Source organism: Saccostrea echinata, unplaced genomic scaffold (assembly GCF_033153115.1).
Source record: "Saccostrea echinata isolate AGI-Se365-2 ecotype Australia unplaced genomic scaffold, CSIRO_AGI_Sech_v1 ptg000015l, whole genome shotgun sequence".
NCBI classification, from domain to species: Eukaryota; Metazoa; Mollusca; class Bivalvia; order Ostreida; family Ostreidae; genus Saccostrea; species Saccostrea echinata.
The window spans coordinates 6,848,100-6,864,843 of NW_026889764.1; the positions used below are offsets into that span (position 1 = coordinate 6,848,100).

General features: G+C 32.8%; 1 protein-coding gene across 2 annotated transcripts in view; it reads left to right on the forward strand.

Moving 5' to 3' along the window:
• The window catches only part of LOC133187802 (protein PRQFV-amide-like), a 32,323-nt gene that overhangs the window by 14,368 nt on the left and 1,211 nt on the right, over positions 1-16,744 (forward strand). The window contains exons 3-4 of one of the 2 annotated variants that reach the window (XM_061323203.1): positions 11,322-11,401; positions 12,280-12,826. In XM_061323203.1, the coding sequence (XP_061179187.1) occupies positions 11,332-11,401; positions 12,280-12,826 (617 nt within the window). In that variant the 5' untranslated portion in view covers positions 11,322-11,331. The remainder of the gene's footprint in view (positions 1-11,321; positions 11,402-12,279; positions 12,827-16,744) is intronic. The other variant, XM_061323202.1, reaches the window with a different exon arrangement.

Below are 16,744 nucleotides of genomic sequence, written 5' to 3' on the forward strand. Positions count from 1 at the left end.
AAGTCATAATAATATACCAGGTTATGATGGGGAAAACAACTTCAGAATGTGTCCTGACTCAGTTTTTAAATGAAGACTTTCATTCATTTAAATTCATACTTCATGCTTGGAATTTCTATAATATTTTTGCTTTTAGCTTAAGGAGGAGAAGGACCTTGAGCAGAAAAAATACTTGTCATTCAATTTTTTTCATATTTTGTATATTTCTAATTAAGTATGTCCCATATATCTTAAAGCAGTTATATCATTAGGTTTCTTACCTTATTTTGGAGATATTGATTGACAAATACTATGCCCTAAAGTATCTAAGTGGAGTTTTAATTCTCCATGTTTCCGGGCTCATTACTCTGTCCATAATGGGATTTTTTATGCATATATAAAAAATATCAAAGTGGACATGTATCTTTTAAAATATTTCAGAGTATAAATAGGATTTAAAATTCGAAAAAGGAAGTTTTGTCTATCACACTGCATCTGGATAGGGAAAATTACACACTTTTTAAGACAACTTAAACAATAAAAAACGTAATTTACAAAAAATTCTATCATTCAATATTTTTTAATTTACGTTGAAATGCAAATCTTTCAAATTATTGATTAACTGTAAAAATTTCGAATGGTGAAGCTGACCTCAATATTGCACAGGACATTGTTAAAGAGGACATAAGCATGACAAAAACGTGTCATGTTACATTTTTCGAGTACGGGAAAAACCAACTATGACGTCACATGTAAGCTAAATAAGTGAAATAAGATATACCTACATAAGATTTCCGTCATCAGCCATGCAAAAATAATTTTTGTGTTCCCCGTTTCTCAAAATATTTCATCATATACTAATTATGACCTGTTTTTACATAATAATACCGCCCCTGTGTTCACCGAGTATGATCTTGCTGTACTAACAGATCGTGTATGACGTCACCGACTTGTTGGACGCGCAGTTTAGGGGATTGATCAATCTTTTTCATAAATTGTTGATGTTTACAAGAATGTTAAAACTTTTTATTTTTTTTTAATATAAGATGGTAATAAAAGTTAAAAAAATTGTCAAAAAATTATACAAGAACTGATGCTTTACACATTTTGCACTTATACAAACGGAGACTATAACGTAGTTAAACAGAGTCATGTGACCATGTGTCCTTCATCCCTAGGGATGGGTATCGGCAAAAATTTCGTATCGTGATATATCACGATTTTTTTCCCAAAAATATCACGATAAATCGTGATATTTTTACACGCATTTTTTACTACAATTTCAAATGAATTTCCGTAATATTTCTTAAAAATATGCTATAAAAACATAACTTTACTTTTTAAATTTTCATTTATTTAATATAAAGCATGTTTTGATGCGTTGTTTAATTAACTGTTTTCAACATTTTTTACACTTCCTCTTATTGTCATTCAATAGTTTGAACAAATAAATGAATGATTTCCGGAATTTATAGTTATGTACCAAATACCGGTATTTTAGTCTCCGCATCACGATACATATCACACTATAAAAAATCCCGATATACCGGTATACCGATAAAATCGCGCATCCCTGTTCATCCCCTTACTGAAAGTATATTTTGTTTTACTGAACTATGTCTTTTATTACTTGTCTTTCCACTCTAGTTTAGTGTAGGTAGCCCCTCTCAAAAGAATGAGGTTTCGCTTAAATAAACCTCATTTTTAATGTTTTATTACTACGTAAGTCTTTGAAAAGGCGACCTATGCAATCTAAATCAAATCATATAGCCTGCCAGTTTATTGCACTTTTTCCACCAAAAAATTGAACTATTTCAAAATTAAAATGCAATTTCCGTTAAAAATGCAGAGAGCATCCCTAGATTAGAAGTGAGGCTTTTTTTTTACAATTAACGTGGAAAGTGCATGGACATCTATTTAAAAAAAAAAGAAAGAAAAGACCTATACCTAGCAATACATTCAGCATGTAGATAGATGTAGCATGCACGTTTTTAAAGAGAATAATATAAACTAATCTTTTCAGGAAAAGTCGTGAAGGAATATCAAGATCATGATTCTAAAATCACGGCTTAAAGTCGTGCAAGAATATAGTTAATTCTCAACGATGAATTTTCACAATAACTACTCTCTGATCAATTCCGATTAGATTACCGAAGGGCTCAGTGGTGTCATCGACATTGTCAAATCAGAGTCGCAAATTACACGTTACTTTGACCGATTTTGCAAAAAATTACTACAAAAAATTACATATATTCAACCTAGAACAAAAAAGGGAATGTTTTCTCGCTATTTTGCAATATTTTTCATACTTAAAAACCAAACTAAATGCTTTTAAATTTCTTAATTTATTTTTTATATTGGTATACAACGATTTAGTGTATTCATTTCGGACTCTCGAACACAGTGACACAGTCAGACAAGTGTTTCTCGTTTCCCCGAATTCAACAATATTAAGCGATTGCTAGCCAACTGTGTTTCTCGTTGACCGCGACAAATTGACACAGGAAGATATTTAGCTACAATACACGCAATCTAGTCGAACAATACTGTGAAAAATGAATAATTAATCATCAAAACAAATACCGTGACTGTAATGAATAGAAACAGTTCACTGATAATCAGAATTCACCCGATCATCAATCAGAATTACATGCATTACACTGTAATTATGAAGCAACTTTATGGGTCACTAAAAGGTCGGCTGTAATTGGTATATGTACCTTAAGGATAAATTCTTAGGAGCACCAAATAAAATTTTAAATAGGGCAGAGTATTTCTGTCACAGTGGTACAATAATATGGATTACGGGTTTCATAGTATTTCCCGTAAACTCCTAAGGGAAATATTATTCGGTGTGTAATTTTTTTTTTTTTAATAATCACGATTCCTGAATGCTAAACTATGCACAAGTTGAATTTCAATTTCAAAAATTAAAGCTTACACAATCATTGTGGATTGAGTGGGTAGTCCCAACTGTAATATTCTCAGATAGAAGCATATGTATCGCCCCAGGCAACTAGTATATTATTATTTTAAAATAAAAAGAAGAAGAAGAAAAAGAGAAAGAAAGAAGTACACGAAATCAGTTGCAGTTTGCGTAATCATAAAAATTTAGAAGGAATGTCAACATACATCATTCTGTACATGTAACTTTGAAACTTGTACCTTGGATAGTTCTCCTCTTGTTAAGGCATTTTTTTCTTTGCTTGATGGCAACATTAATACTATAAAGTAGACATGTATCGCATATTTATTTGTAAATTCTGCAAAAAATATATAAAATGTTATTTATGATATTTTTCATGGCTATTGCTTCTTTCAATTTTCACTGTGATTCCCAATGAAAAGAACCTTTTAATTCCTTCCACTGAAACTACCAGAATTCTCAATTGATATCTTCATTTGACATGAAACACTTTGTCACCTTATTGATTATTTAAGAGGAATCCCGAATGTCTCATTTTCTCAAACCAAAAGCAGATAGGTTTACGTACGAATCCGTCTTCCTTAATGCTACGTCTGAATGAGGAGTTCTCCCGAAAGACCAAACAGGAAAACTTACACACAGACGCATACGCATTTTCCTATATATTTTTTTCCCTTTTTTTTCTTTTTGTAAAAATTACCATGAATTTTTCATGCCGCTGCTACTGAGATTGTATTTTTGATATAAGGCAAAGAATGGTGTCTTTTAGGTGGACACACTTTACATTCATCTTTTTAAGGAGGAAAAAATCAAATAATTGCTTTACATGCTTCCAGTTAGGTCTATATTATCGCCCTTGCAAAAAAAGGGTTGTGTTTGACTTGATAACCACCGCTTACTGAAATGCTTTCAATGTTTTAGTGGAAATCAACTATATTTAGAAGCTTTAAAAGCATAACTTTTTACTGTTGAAAATGTTCATTAAAAAGCTGCACCCCCTTACACATACACACTCAGACATATACACACAGTTCGTTGCATTTCGATTTAAAATAAAACTTAAAATTTGGTTGTGAAAAAATTTGAAGTTTGCACAATTTTTTTTTTTTTTTTTTTTTTTAATTTTTTTTAAATTTTTATTTATTTATTTATTTTTTTTTTTTTTTTGCCTGTCAAGGTATTTTTGGGTATGTTTTTAAATTTTTTCTGGCAACCCACCTCCTTTCAAAAACGGTAGTACGTGCCCGGTATGCATATATACATATATTTCTAGAGAGCTAAATATACTTAGTTTGCAAAGTAAAGCATTTTTTTTTCTTGCGGCATCAATTGGTACATGATATTTTAAAACGATGGCCTTTTAATTAAATGTTTTTCTTTTAAATAAACTTTAAAAAATTACTCTGCATGGAGGAAATTGTTTTCAATAAACGTGTGTATAAACTCTCTAATACTTTTGTCGCAAAATTTTGCATGTGGAAGTTAACACTGCGAACGTTGCACGGCATTGAACCTACAGTATTCGTGACTAAATCTTCAAAGTCTCTGGTAATAAAGCAGGCGTGAAAACTTGTGAGATTCCGGCATGAAGCATTGGATTAAGTGTAATAATATTCCTTCTTTGCAAATACAAACAACTTTCAAATTGACCAAACACGCAATATCATTTGTCGAATTTGAGGAGATTTTCCGATAAACATCGCGGCAAGGGACAAATAAACTAGAAATGAAGAAAATAACTAACTATAGACGGACTCTTTATTTCAATTTTCTTGACGAAATGAACACTTAATGTAAACAATTTACCAATTCCTAGCGGGGCTGGTGTATAAAATAGGTTACTGTGCATTGTATATGGTAGGGGACAAGATCATCGTGTTTACCAAAAGCGTCGGTTAGTTCGATTTTTGCTTAATCATTCTACATATGTATTTTTACATTTTTTTTTCTTCTCATAATAATACTTTTACTAAATATCTATGTCGGATTACTTCAGACGTTTTTTTAATAATACGATACTGTTAGGATAAAAGAGTCAAAAGCTTCTTAAAGATCAGATTGAAATTGAAACTTCAAAAACCAGAAACATATCGCTCTCAAAAGAATTGGAGGGGGGGGGGGTCATTTTCCTTTATGAGCTAAAATTGAAGCATGGAAGTAACTAAAGCTAGTCTTCCAAAGATTTCTAATATGTTGAATATATACTCGATATACACATAAATTATCTTTTTAAATATATGTCAATATACTCGATAAATCTTAATGATATTTATTATTTATTGATACATGTTTCTAGTATTCAATATAAATACAAAGTTGTTTGTTGAAAAACCTCGGGAGGGGTGGGCAAGGCGATGCCCTGCTTTGGCACACAGCAGAGAGAGTGAGAGAGAGTTATATTTGAACTTCGCACAAAGTCAGGGAGGTTGAGAATAAATAAATCTCTACTTTAAAACATAATAAATACTGGGATTGACTTAAATGAGTTTGTCCAAAAGTTCGTTATATATATTTTTTATATAAATCTTGGGTGTGTCTATTTATAAAACAATAAAGCTGTGAACTGATGAAAACTGAGATTATTGTCATAAGTTGTTTTAAAAAAGTGAGAAATAATATCGCAGAAGCTTGTGAAAAGAATTGGAAATTACAGAAATAAAAGTTACAAATCCGATGAGGATTTGTGAGTGATAAAATTTTTCTGTTGGGAAAAAAAATTGTTTTGCCCATTTTCCACTGAGAAAATCCATTCTACGCGTTTTTAGTATGCTCCTAAACCACATGAAGATTTGTGTAAATAAGCCATCTGTTGAAGAACATTAGTTACGGAGTTTCAGATTTTGGTCACATAATATCATCACTTAAGTTGCCGATCTACGACAATGAAACAAGCATTTTATCGGTATTTGTTTTAGTGGCAGACCCCTGCCATTATATTTGGTACTGTGTAGAACTTCATAACAACACAGGCTACATTCTGGGATTCCGGCGGCGAATGGTGGAATTTTTCGATAAAATGAAATCGATCTCGAAGATCTTTTAATGGATGTCAAGAAGAGGATTGCAGCTGTTTGTGCATTTGACCTTTTACTTGTAAACGGACTCTTTGATGATGTTTAGAGAAAAAGCAAAATCGCAGTATTGATAATGTGTTTCTTTAAAAATTGATATCGGGGCTTGTGATTCCCTTTATGACAGACGTCGAAAGAAGCGATACTTTATGAGCAGTTAGACAGATTTCCCCATATGGGATGCATACGAAACATTAAATGATTAATTTAACAATTTCGCTACACCCTTTTACACTTTATCAGATCAATATCCAGTTGCATTTAAGTAGAAGACAAGTTTGCTTAGCTTAAATATAATCTCTCTAAGTCAGACTTATATAGAAGTATAGGAAGAGATAAGTAGATATTGTTGTGTTAAGCTTTTTGTCTTACGCATACAATGCAAAAGGGATCTTATAACCAATAAGCGGAAGTCTTATTTTTTTATTTTAATACGTGTTCAATTAGAGAAAATAAAAAAAGGGTTTAAGTCCTATGAAAGCTTATTTCCTTTCACTGCCAACTTCGTTTTTCTTGTTCTTTTTATGTCCCTGACGTGTTTTGTACATACAAAACACGTCAGGGACAAAAAAAAAGCTTTGGTGAAAAAGATACCGCGCATTTCCGATTCACCATTGAGTACGAGATAATTAGTTTCGTTGTCAAGACACAACTGTGTCCGGTCCATGGTTTTGACTTAACGATAATGGTAGGACCTTGTAGAAAAGAGAATTCCTGGATTTGGGTAGGATTGTTATAACCTGGGTTTGATAGATTCTTTAGCGGCAGTAATGAAGATATCTAAGGCAGAGCTTATAAAAAAATTCTTTACCATTTTCAACATTCACATCAATTGGATTATAGGAAAAAATGATCGCTGGTAGCATACATTGTGTATTTTCTTTTCTTTTTCTTATGAATTAAAGAAAGAAGCGAACAAAAAAAAATCACTATTCATGTTCATCATATAATCGGATCAATTAAGAAACGTTCAATGAACTCTCTTTATACGTTATATTTTTCCTCTCCGTTTTGACTTTCCACTTTACTCAAGACAATTTATCTGAATATTTGCTTGTGATATGTGACGTAGAATTAAATTAGTCCATGTGCAATATTTACGATTTTCTACATTTACATGAAATATTTAGATAGCAATAAATTTCAACATTCTCGTTATCGAAGTACTCTGTCGCGCTGAAATTGAGTGAACCGTGTGTACTTAATTTGCAGTGTCTCGAGCTTCAAATTGAAAATCAGTCTCTAGAAATCACCTCAGGAAAACCCTAGAGAACATCCGAAATCCATTTCCACTTGCAGAGTAAACAAGTTTCCAAAATAATTTTCAGAGTGCTCCTACGATTCTTCTAATACTATGAAAATATAATTCATATATTTGCCAGCAAAAACGTTAATGTAACTGTTCCCTGTTTGCGAAATGGGAATTTTTCAAAGATTTAATATTTATAACACCAAATCTATTAACTAATTCAACGACCAAACTAAAGTATGAAGGGCAAATTGCGCACATGCATATCGTTTACTTGATCTAGATGTATAAACATTTTATCCAGAGCAAACGTTACCCAAATGAGCAATCAACATTAAAACCACCTTTCAAAGCTGAGGAGACAAGCGTGCAGAGTTCTACAAGCAACTCATAAAGAACCATCTTACGATTCTCACGAGAGTTGGACGATGATCTTTTAAAGTAACCCATAGTCCTGGTCGTTTTAATTGTCATAGTTTCACTCATTGATCAGGTGTCCTTTGGGATCGCTGGTCACCAATCATCTGCCGGAATTTTGCCTCCCGCAACCATCTGTATCATTCATCGTTCCCAATGCGGTTATAGGGCGTTTTATTTGTCATTAGTTCACTCATTAATTTAAAACTGTTTAATGTACACTGAAACCTACTTGATTTTAATGTTTCCGTCTGAAGGGGCGTTTTTTTTTCTTCAAATTCATGATTCTTTGCAGGTACTCAAGTAAACAAAACTGACCACCTATAGCCATATTTAGAAATCTACGTTATTTTCTAGATCTATAATGTACATGTACATCATAGGCCTCTAGGCATGTGAATCGGCGAAGTTAACAGAATATCTGCTTTAATGTTAAACACTTTATCACACGAACGCACATGATACATTGTAACACGCATTGTTTTAACACTTCGAACTGCATGATTTTTCGGAGGATCAAGAATTGGGGATTGTCTAAATTCAGGTTATAAGGACACAACTTTACAACTCAATATTCTCCCCACGCACTTTATTGTGCCAGAGGGATAGAAGCAATTTAAAGCGACTAAGCGACGAAGACGGTAACGGCATTTCATGACCAATCGAACACTTTTAAAATCTTCAATTTAATTATGCTACAGACTTTAGTTGTATGAATATGAACTGAATTCAGACTAAAATCCCAAATGTGATTTTACAGAATAAAGTTGAAAATGCATGTACATGTATCAATACATAGTTCACGAAAATAGAGAAACCGACACGCTTTCGTGTTGTTTTCTTCTAAATATATTGATTTTTTGTTTGTTTTCTTATGAAGTTTTTTTTGTTTTTGCTTGCTTGTTTTTGTTTTGTTTATGTTTAACTTTTTTTTCATATCAGTTTGCCACCGCCCTACCCCTTCTCTCGTTTTAATCGTCAAGCTTCAGGCTACAAGTACAACGACCTGAAGAATTAAAAAAAAATGTGCCCTTCACTTCTTTTAATGGATTCGACATTTCGTTTTAGGTCAATACTGGCTCCTCAAGAATTAAGAACTTTACACGTAGGTAGCAACTATAACTCGAGATTTCTCCACGACACATGAAACGAAACGTTTCAATGGTTTTGATACATTAGCACATAACGACACAAATGTTTCAAATGTCACCTTTAAAATTCCATCAATATCGACACGACGGCTTTAATAGCATATTACAGAACTTCCATGCCTTTTACGATCAACTCGAAATCCCTCTGTATTCTACCAATTCACTATTCTCAAAGCCACAGAGAAGGCCAATGTAAACAAATTATGTTTATTGAATTAATGACATCCCTGGATATTCTCTGATTTGATACATATGAGTACCACTCTACAAAGCAGTTTATGTCCAATTTTCTGACAGTGGATCCTGTGTGCTGTCCTTGTAGTGTATGAATTGTGGAAGAGAATTCACTTTAAGCTAGAATTGAATAGCATTTTTATGTTTTTTAAATATTTTCCACAGGTCAAATGATGATATACTGCATCTTAAGAGATTTGTTATACATGTATTTGTATTCGACTTTTATACCAAAAGCTTACTCCACAAATAATGATTCGCAAATTCAATTTCGTACATTACGAAAAGGACTACTTTGTTTGCTTTATTTTTACCCCTTTTAATAAAGTATTATGTTCTGTATGTCAATATTCTTAAAAATACGTACTATATATATATATATACACAATGACATGACCATTGTTGATTTTGTTCGCTTCCGTGACAGAAATACACCCTTTCCTTTTAGGGAAATATAATTCGTTTATTACAGTATTTCGGGTACCTACTTTATTAGGGAAAATTAATTCGTTCATGAGGTTATTGACTACTGTGTTACATTCTATGCCATTTTTTAATGTAAAAAAAATCGAGAAGAGATAAACATGTCCTACTCTTTCGCATCCTCACAACGTTAGGGGGTCCTGAGTCCATTCGTGGCCGTTGGACACTGATAAATTTACGGACTGACTGCAGCGACTTCTTTCGGGGAAGTTTTTCTTATCTCTCGACCAATCACAGTTAGCCTTTCGACTACAATTTGTGTAATTGCACGTGCACTGAACTGCTTTCTTTCTTTCTTGTCTGAATTGTTTATGTCAACTTATGAAAGCCCCATTTTGATTGGGTTCTTCTTATCAAGAGAGACTTGTTCGAAAAAAAAAAATCTAGTTTTTCAGGAGTCCCAAAGCCACGAGTGGACTCAGGGCCCCTGACGTTGTGAGGATGACTGTTTCGTTTTCGAGCACTTCCTCTAACAAGAATAGATTACTTATTTAAAGCACAAGCTACTAAAGGCTCAGTTGAGTTTCTTTGACCAAGGTTTATGCGATGTTCGTCAGTCTTAACTAATCTGTCAGTTGTGTGTCGTATATTTTTTGCTTCTTCACTTCATTTCAACCAAACTTACATGTAACACAAAGGATTCTTGAAACCATCCTTAAAATTGAAGTTCATGTTTTTATCAAGGATTAGTGAAATTCATATGTGGGATCATATGAAAAAAAATGCTCTCCAAAACAAGAGTACAAAGGAGGCTATAAAATGTAGATTTAAAACTAATCAAACGTACGTACGTTCAAAATCTCTGGCGTGGTTTCAATTTTGTTTCATAATGACACTCCCAGCTGATTCGATACGCAAGAGCATGCTCTAAGTACGAACGATTTCTTAAACGAGACAAATTATTGGCAAATAAGTTGATGAAAAAAGAATATCAACAGTTTCGTTAAAAAAAAAAAATCCCCAAATGCTATGGCACATACAATGGCCTTGTCAGCAAATACAATCTATTATTCAGTCGAATGTTGATTGACGTTTTTCATACAAATTTTTAGGTCATTACCTTTACGCTAAATTGCCTACGAACTTTTCCGTTTGCCCGATCACGACAAGATGCACACGGGGGGTGTCCGGTCGACAGGGGATGCTTATTCCTCCGTGGCACCTGATCCCATTTTTTATGTTTTAAGAAGTCCCTGTTTGCTCTGCATCAAATGTGTTGTTTCAATGGACTTTTGAGCTTAATTGCTGTTTGCTATCTTCATATTTCACCCTAGAGACTATGGTAGGGCACAGATAAGGATCGACGGATTTTATAGGAATACTTAGAGAAAATTATTTCAAAGAATTCTTCAGAAGAACAGCGATACACAATATTAGTTAGTCAAATAGAATGTATTAATTGTAGATAAAATTTGTTCAACTTATGACCCCTAGAGCTGGGGTAGGGGTCTTAGTTTTACAGAAGAATATACATGTAATGAAATAAAGTTTTCAAGAACCTTCCTCTCAGGATTGAAAAAACCAAACAAACGAACGAACGAAGAAAAAAAAGGTTGTTCAATATTTGGCCCCATGGGCTAGGATATCGAACAATAAGACATCAAAATTCAACCGAGGAATATGTGCGAAAAATTTCTTTCATAATCTTAAAACCAAAAAAGTCAAACGTATAATATATTGCAAAATCTTCATGCAGTGTGAGATTTTACAGAGGAATCCCGGAAATGCATCTCAACTGAACTTTATGAAACTCTTTACTTTCAAATACTCATAGTAGTGAAATATTCATTATGTTTTCTTATTTCTTACAGGGTACAAGAAATGAAGTTAACTTTTGGAACGATACTAACCTTACTTTGGGCGTTTTCTTCTGTAGGGGTGAGGGCAGATGGTGAGTTAGATTTCATATAAAATATTGCTCGGATCTTAAATATCCTTAAATGCCATTGGATAGACCAAGTTATTTGGTTAACAAGTGGGTTATTAAAGCCAAACTGATGCTTCTTTACCGAATTCGCGCTTTCTGAGTTTGATGTTTGACATGTAAATTATATAAGGTCAAGGGTTAGAATCACTCTGTATGTGAGTTAATTGGCTGAATAGTGAAGCAACAACATTAACAGTAAGGAAACTTCCCAGATACAAAGAAAATTGGACACATAGAGTGGGATATATTTTAAGGCTTATTTTGGGTGTATATTATGTGAATATCAAATTCTAAAATATTTAAAAAAAATGTAACTTTTCTATTATGTTTAAAAAAAAAATGAACCCTTTATCGATTCCTTGCGAATCTGTAAAAAAAATCATTTTATAGGACATTACTGAGAATTCTTGAAAAAATATTTTACTTTATGTGGCTTAACTTATTAATTTTACTTATACAAAGAAAGATTTAGTTTTAATGATTCAAAAAAAAAAAACCAATTGTGACATTAAATGTGTTCTGAATTCGGGATACAGGTCTGTAGCACTTGTTTATAAATATATTTTTTGAAGGTTCCTTTTTTTCTCTTTGTGCTTAGAGACAAAGCGAGAAATGAGAGTCTAGGCTTTTTTATTTTAGCCGATTCGTCCTAATCAATCACTGAATCTGGAACAGATGTCGAGTTGGTAGAAAATTTCAATTGTGACATACATGTATTAAAAGTTTTAGAATCAATGCAAAAAGTATGACATTTAGTCTCGTCATAGACGGTTTTGCTTTGTTTTGTTGTTTGTTTTTTTATTTTTTATAAAAGAAATATTTGTTCTATTTTTGCAATGTAGAAGAACAGACAAAGGCTACAGAGAGTACGGAAGACAGAGTTAAGCGGTCGCCATATGTTCCCAAATTCATCGGCAAACGCGATGACGAAAGCGAGGACGCATTGCAATCATTGGAAGCTGCTATTCGAAATGAACTTCTGAAGCAAGAGCCTTATGACATTTATCCACTTGACAGGGATGGCGCATTTGGGCGTGATACTCGCTTAAACAGACAATTATTTGTTGGCAAGCGCGATAGTAATCCGCTCGGGAAAAGAGAAAGATATATACCTCAGATAGGATTCAAGAGATCAACACTTTTGTTACCCGAATCCGAAGAAATACAGGAGCTTGACGCAAATAAACGAGCGATGCATCCATTATTTGTCGGCAAGCGTAGAGCACCTTATTTCATAGGAAAACGCCGCATGCACCTCGTCGTTGGCAGGGGAGGAAACATGAATGCTCCTAAACTTGTCGGTAAAAGAGGGACACCTTTGTTTGTGGGTCGACGGAGGGCAGATAATGAAGACAAGCCTATTTATTATAGCTATATAGCACTACGCAGGTCAGTGCCAGATGAGCAGCGCTTGCGCAATAGCATCGCAGATTCATTGCTCCATAGCTTAAATTCATATTCTATAAATGATTTAGGGAGTGGGGATAGACAAAGAAATTTACTTGAGGAAAATGAGCTGTTGAGGTCTTCCGATATTAAGTCAAAGCGTTTTGAAACGCCAGTGTTTATTGGAAAAAGAAATGGTAAAATAGACTTGGCGAGCGCCAAGCATGCGCATAATCACATACTTCGAAAGCGTTTCCAGCCACCAATGTTTGTAGGTAGGCGAAGCGAACTGAAAAAGCATCTGCAAAAAGCTCATAATCATCACCAAGTGGCCTTGCCGTAAGTCGAGATTTTGTGCGTAGATAATATTTTAAATACAATAGGTTTTCCGTCCAAACATCCTTTTCGGCTCCAATGCATCCTTTCCCTTGAATTTCTTCTTTGCAAACTGATCTACTGTTTTGAGCTTTAAAACTTAGAAGGCTTGAAATTAAAGAAAATATATTAACGTCTTATAAACAGATCCAGGAATTTTGTTTATGAGAAAATGAATAGCATTTTGATAATATTACATCTGAAGCATTTTTATAAATTCTCAGCATATCTGTATTATATATGAATTTATCTCTTAATTTTAATGATTTATCCGCTCAGCTGCTGAGATTCAGTATATCAATTTAAAAAGCTTAGTCTCAAAACATCTTTTGCAAGCGCATTTATTTAAGGAGGGATTCTTTTATTTCTGATCGATATTTAAAAATTATTGAAATTTTCATAGATTCAAGAAGACAATATCACTAAGTTATGGTATCAGTTAGATTAAATTTGACCGTTTTATTTTAGAAGTAAGGTTTGGTCAAAGTCATTATCGTTTTCCTTGACGTTAAGAATAAAATATTTTTGTTGCAAATAATGTGGTGCCTACTTCTATTTCAAAAGATAAAATGTTTTTCTTTTTGCATAAAAAGATGTTACCATATAGGGTCTTTCAGCTGATACTACCATATTGATATAAATAATCTAACTGAAATAGATAAAATTATTGACTACTCCGAATTTCCTCTATTTTTCTTAATTTTTTAGGGAATATGAGTTTTCATTATATGCTTCTTATGTTTGAATTTTTCTTATTTTCACATATGGTGAAGTAGTCGTATAAAGATACTAAATGATACAAAAACAAAAAGTTTTGACCGTTTAATTAGAGAGAAAAAAACATTTTATTGATTTTTTTGTTCAAATCTTGCTTAGATTAGAAGCTTTCAAAAGCTAACAAGATTGTAGTTTGTTTGGAAAATCTTATCTATTTGACATTTTTTAAACCTCTAGTCTATTATTACTAATTTAAGTTACAATAGAATTTTTTTCAAGTCTTTGATTATTTAAAAATTTTAATTAAATTCATTGTTCTTGTAGCAATTTTGAGAAGCAGAAAAGGAGATATTTTCATACGCCATCGCTCCGCCAAAAATATATTGCCTGTCAGATTTCAATCTCAGTTTACCATTTCTATTTAGAATTATTACAATTATGAGGAGGAAAGAAAAAATATGATCTTTTAAATCCCTTACACCTAAGTATATAAGTTAAATAAGCCAATAATTACTTTGAATATTTTATTGAGTCAGAAACCAGACAAGAATCCGTCCTTAAATATTATTAATTTTCATTCTTGAAGAGAAAACTGTAGATTTATAGTTTGTGAAGATATGCCCTATAGCTGCTGATTGTTTGAAGCGCATGCGTAGATTAAAGTCATCAATCATTCCTATAGAAGGGGTCATTTTGAATTTTCATCTCATAATAACATTGGTGTGGTTTTCATCATCTTTGAAAAAACAAAAACATTATTTTCCATCTGAATCTTCCTTGAAATCATTTTAAAGAAAAACTATAGATATAAGGATTAAATTAGATCGAAAAGTAACCAAAGGATTGATAAAAACCACACAATGGCGACATATTTCCATATGCTAAATGTACTCTATCAATAGATTACTTCCAAGAAATCACTACTACAAAGCATGGACATTCTTCATATGTAGAATTTATTTTCTTGATTAAAAACAATGTATATTTAAGTAAAAGAATATGCAGTCAACAGTGGCGATTCCTGAGAGCTTTTATCTCTAACTCTAGAAATCGTAGTGTTTTAATTTGCCGCTTATTGCATGACAATTTTGCTATTAATATCTGATAAGCATGTTGAAAGGCATGCATTTAATGTCTTTCATTAAACTGTGTCCATAAGGCATTTCTGATCGAGTTTTCTCTGTCTTAATTGTTTAGCCTGGAAATGTTATGGATATTTGAAATTAAAAACGCACACTCTAGGCAATATGTATATTAACACAAGTACTTAATTTATGTAGAACCTCAACAAAGGTGTTCTCCGACGCTTTCAATAACTTTTGATGTAGAGAACAATTAACTTAGTGACTACTTTCATTTTGAAATTGTTTTGTTATTTCTACATGGCAATTTTCAACATCCCTTTTCTTTTGAGGGGGTTGGGTGGGGATGTTGTTTGTAGGTCACCTGAGTCTCTCAGATGACCTGTTGCTATTCATTTTCTCCCTTCTTTGTACATTGTTTGTCTCCGTCGTGGGGGTGAATGTACTTCCGTACATTTCAACTTCTGTTGAACGCATGTACCAATTTTAATATATGGTAGCATTTATGGGTAAATGGGAACAGAAAATAGTGATTCAACGGTTTTTGCCTCCTTTGGGTCTGAGGGTGTGACGAAAATCAGGCAATTTTTTCCCCTAGGTTCAGGCTCCAGGTTGGACATAAGTATATCATTTACATGTATTGAAAATGCATTACATGTTATTATTCAGCAGGCAAACTTTGCATGATTAAAATGAACCTAAGCCATCTACCTATTGAAATATACATTCCATGGATCCAGTACTGAGGCATCATTGTGGGGCTCATTTGGTCATATTTGCAGTGTATAATTTGAAAACTTTAATTATTCCTGGACATTTAGAAAACAAACCTTATGGATGGTGGAGGTTAAGCTAATTGCCCTTTACCAAATTTATGAAATGTATGTCCCAAGAGCACAGACTAGTTATTTGGGTTAAATTCGTAAAAAATATTTAAAATATCCTTTATATTTAAAATTTTCTGCTACTCCTAATTATCTAGGAACACGTTTCACGAATATGGTAATGAATATATATATATATATATATATATAGAGAGAGAGAGAGAGAGAGAGAGAGAGAGAGAGAGAGAGAGAGAGAGAGAGAGAGTCCTCACCTACTGCAAAATTCATTTCAAATGAGTTATGAGTTACAGATAGGCTGGGATGGTCATATCAATAGAAACTCATGATATTCAGGTGACTGTCAATGCCCGAAGGCCTCTCTTGTATAATATGTCATTTTGTATGAGGGTATTGTTCTCTTTTTCATTATTTTTTTTCATTCATACACAATTTTGGTCTTAGAATGCGGGGTCATCTAGAGGCAAATCAATGGAGTTTTATAGAGCTAGTTCGTATCAATTTCTTGTATATGTATGTATGATAGATAGAGTGCTAAAACATTTTAACCGTAATAAATCAATTATTTGGTGCATGAAAGAATATTTCATACAATGCATGCTTATTGAAATCATGTGGCATGCTTATTGAAATCATGTGACTGCATGATGCTTAATTAACGGTTTGGCATGTCAAAATGGCGACAGTAGAAAACAAGAGACAGCGCTCTGAGTTTTCTTGTGTTTTATTTATTTATATCGTCACCATTTATTAATCTATTGATTGAAGCTATCCTGCGACTGTATAGAAAAATGTATTCAGATCTTCTCACAAAAATATTCAAAATGTACATTTCGTACGAACTTTTTTTATATTCACAAATAATAAAATATATATCGTATTTAAAATATATATCGTATTTATTC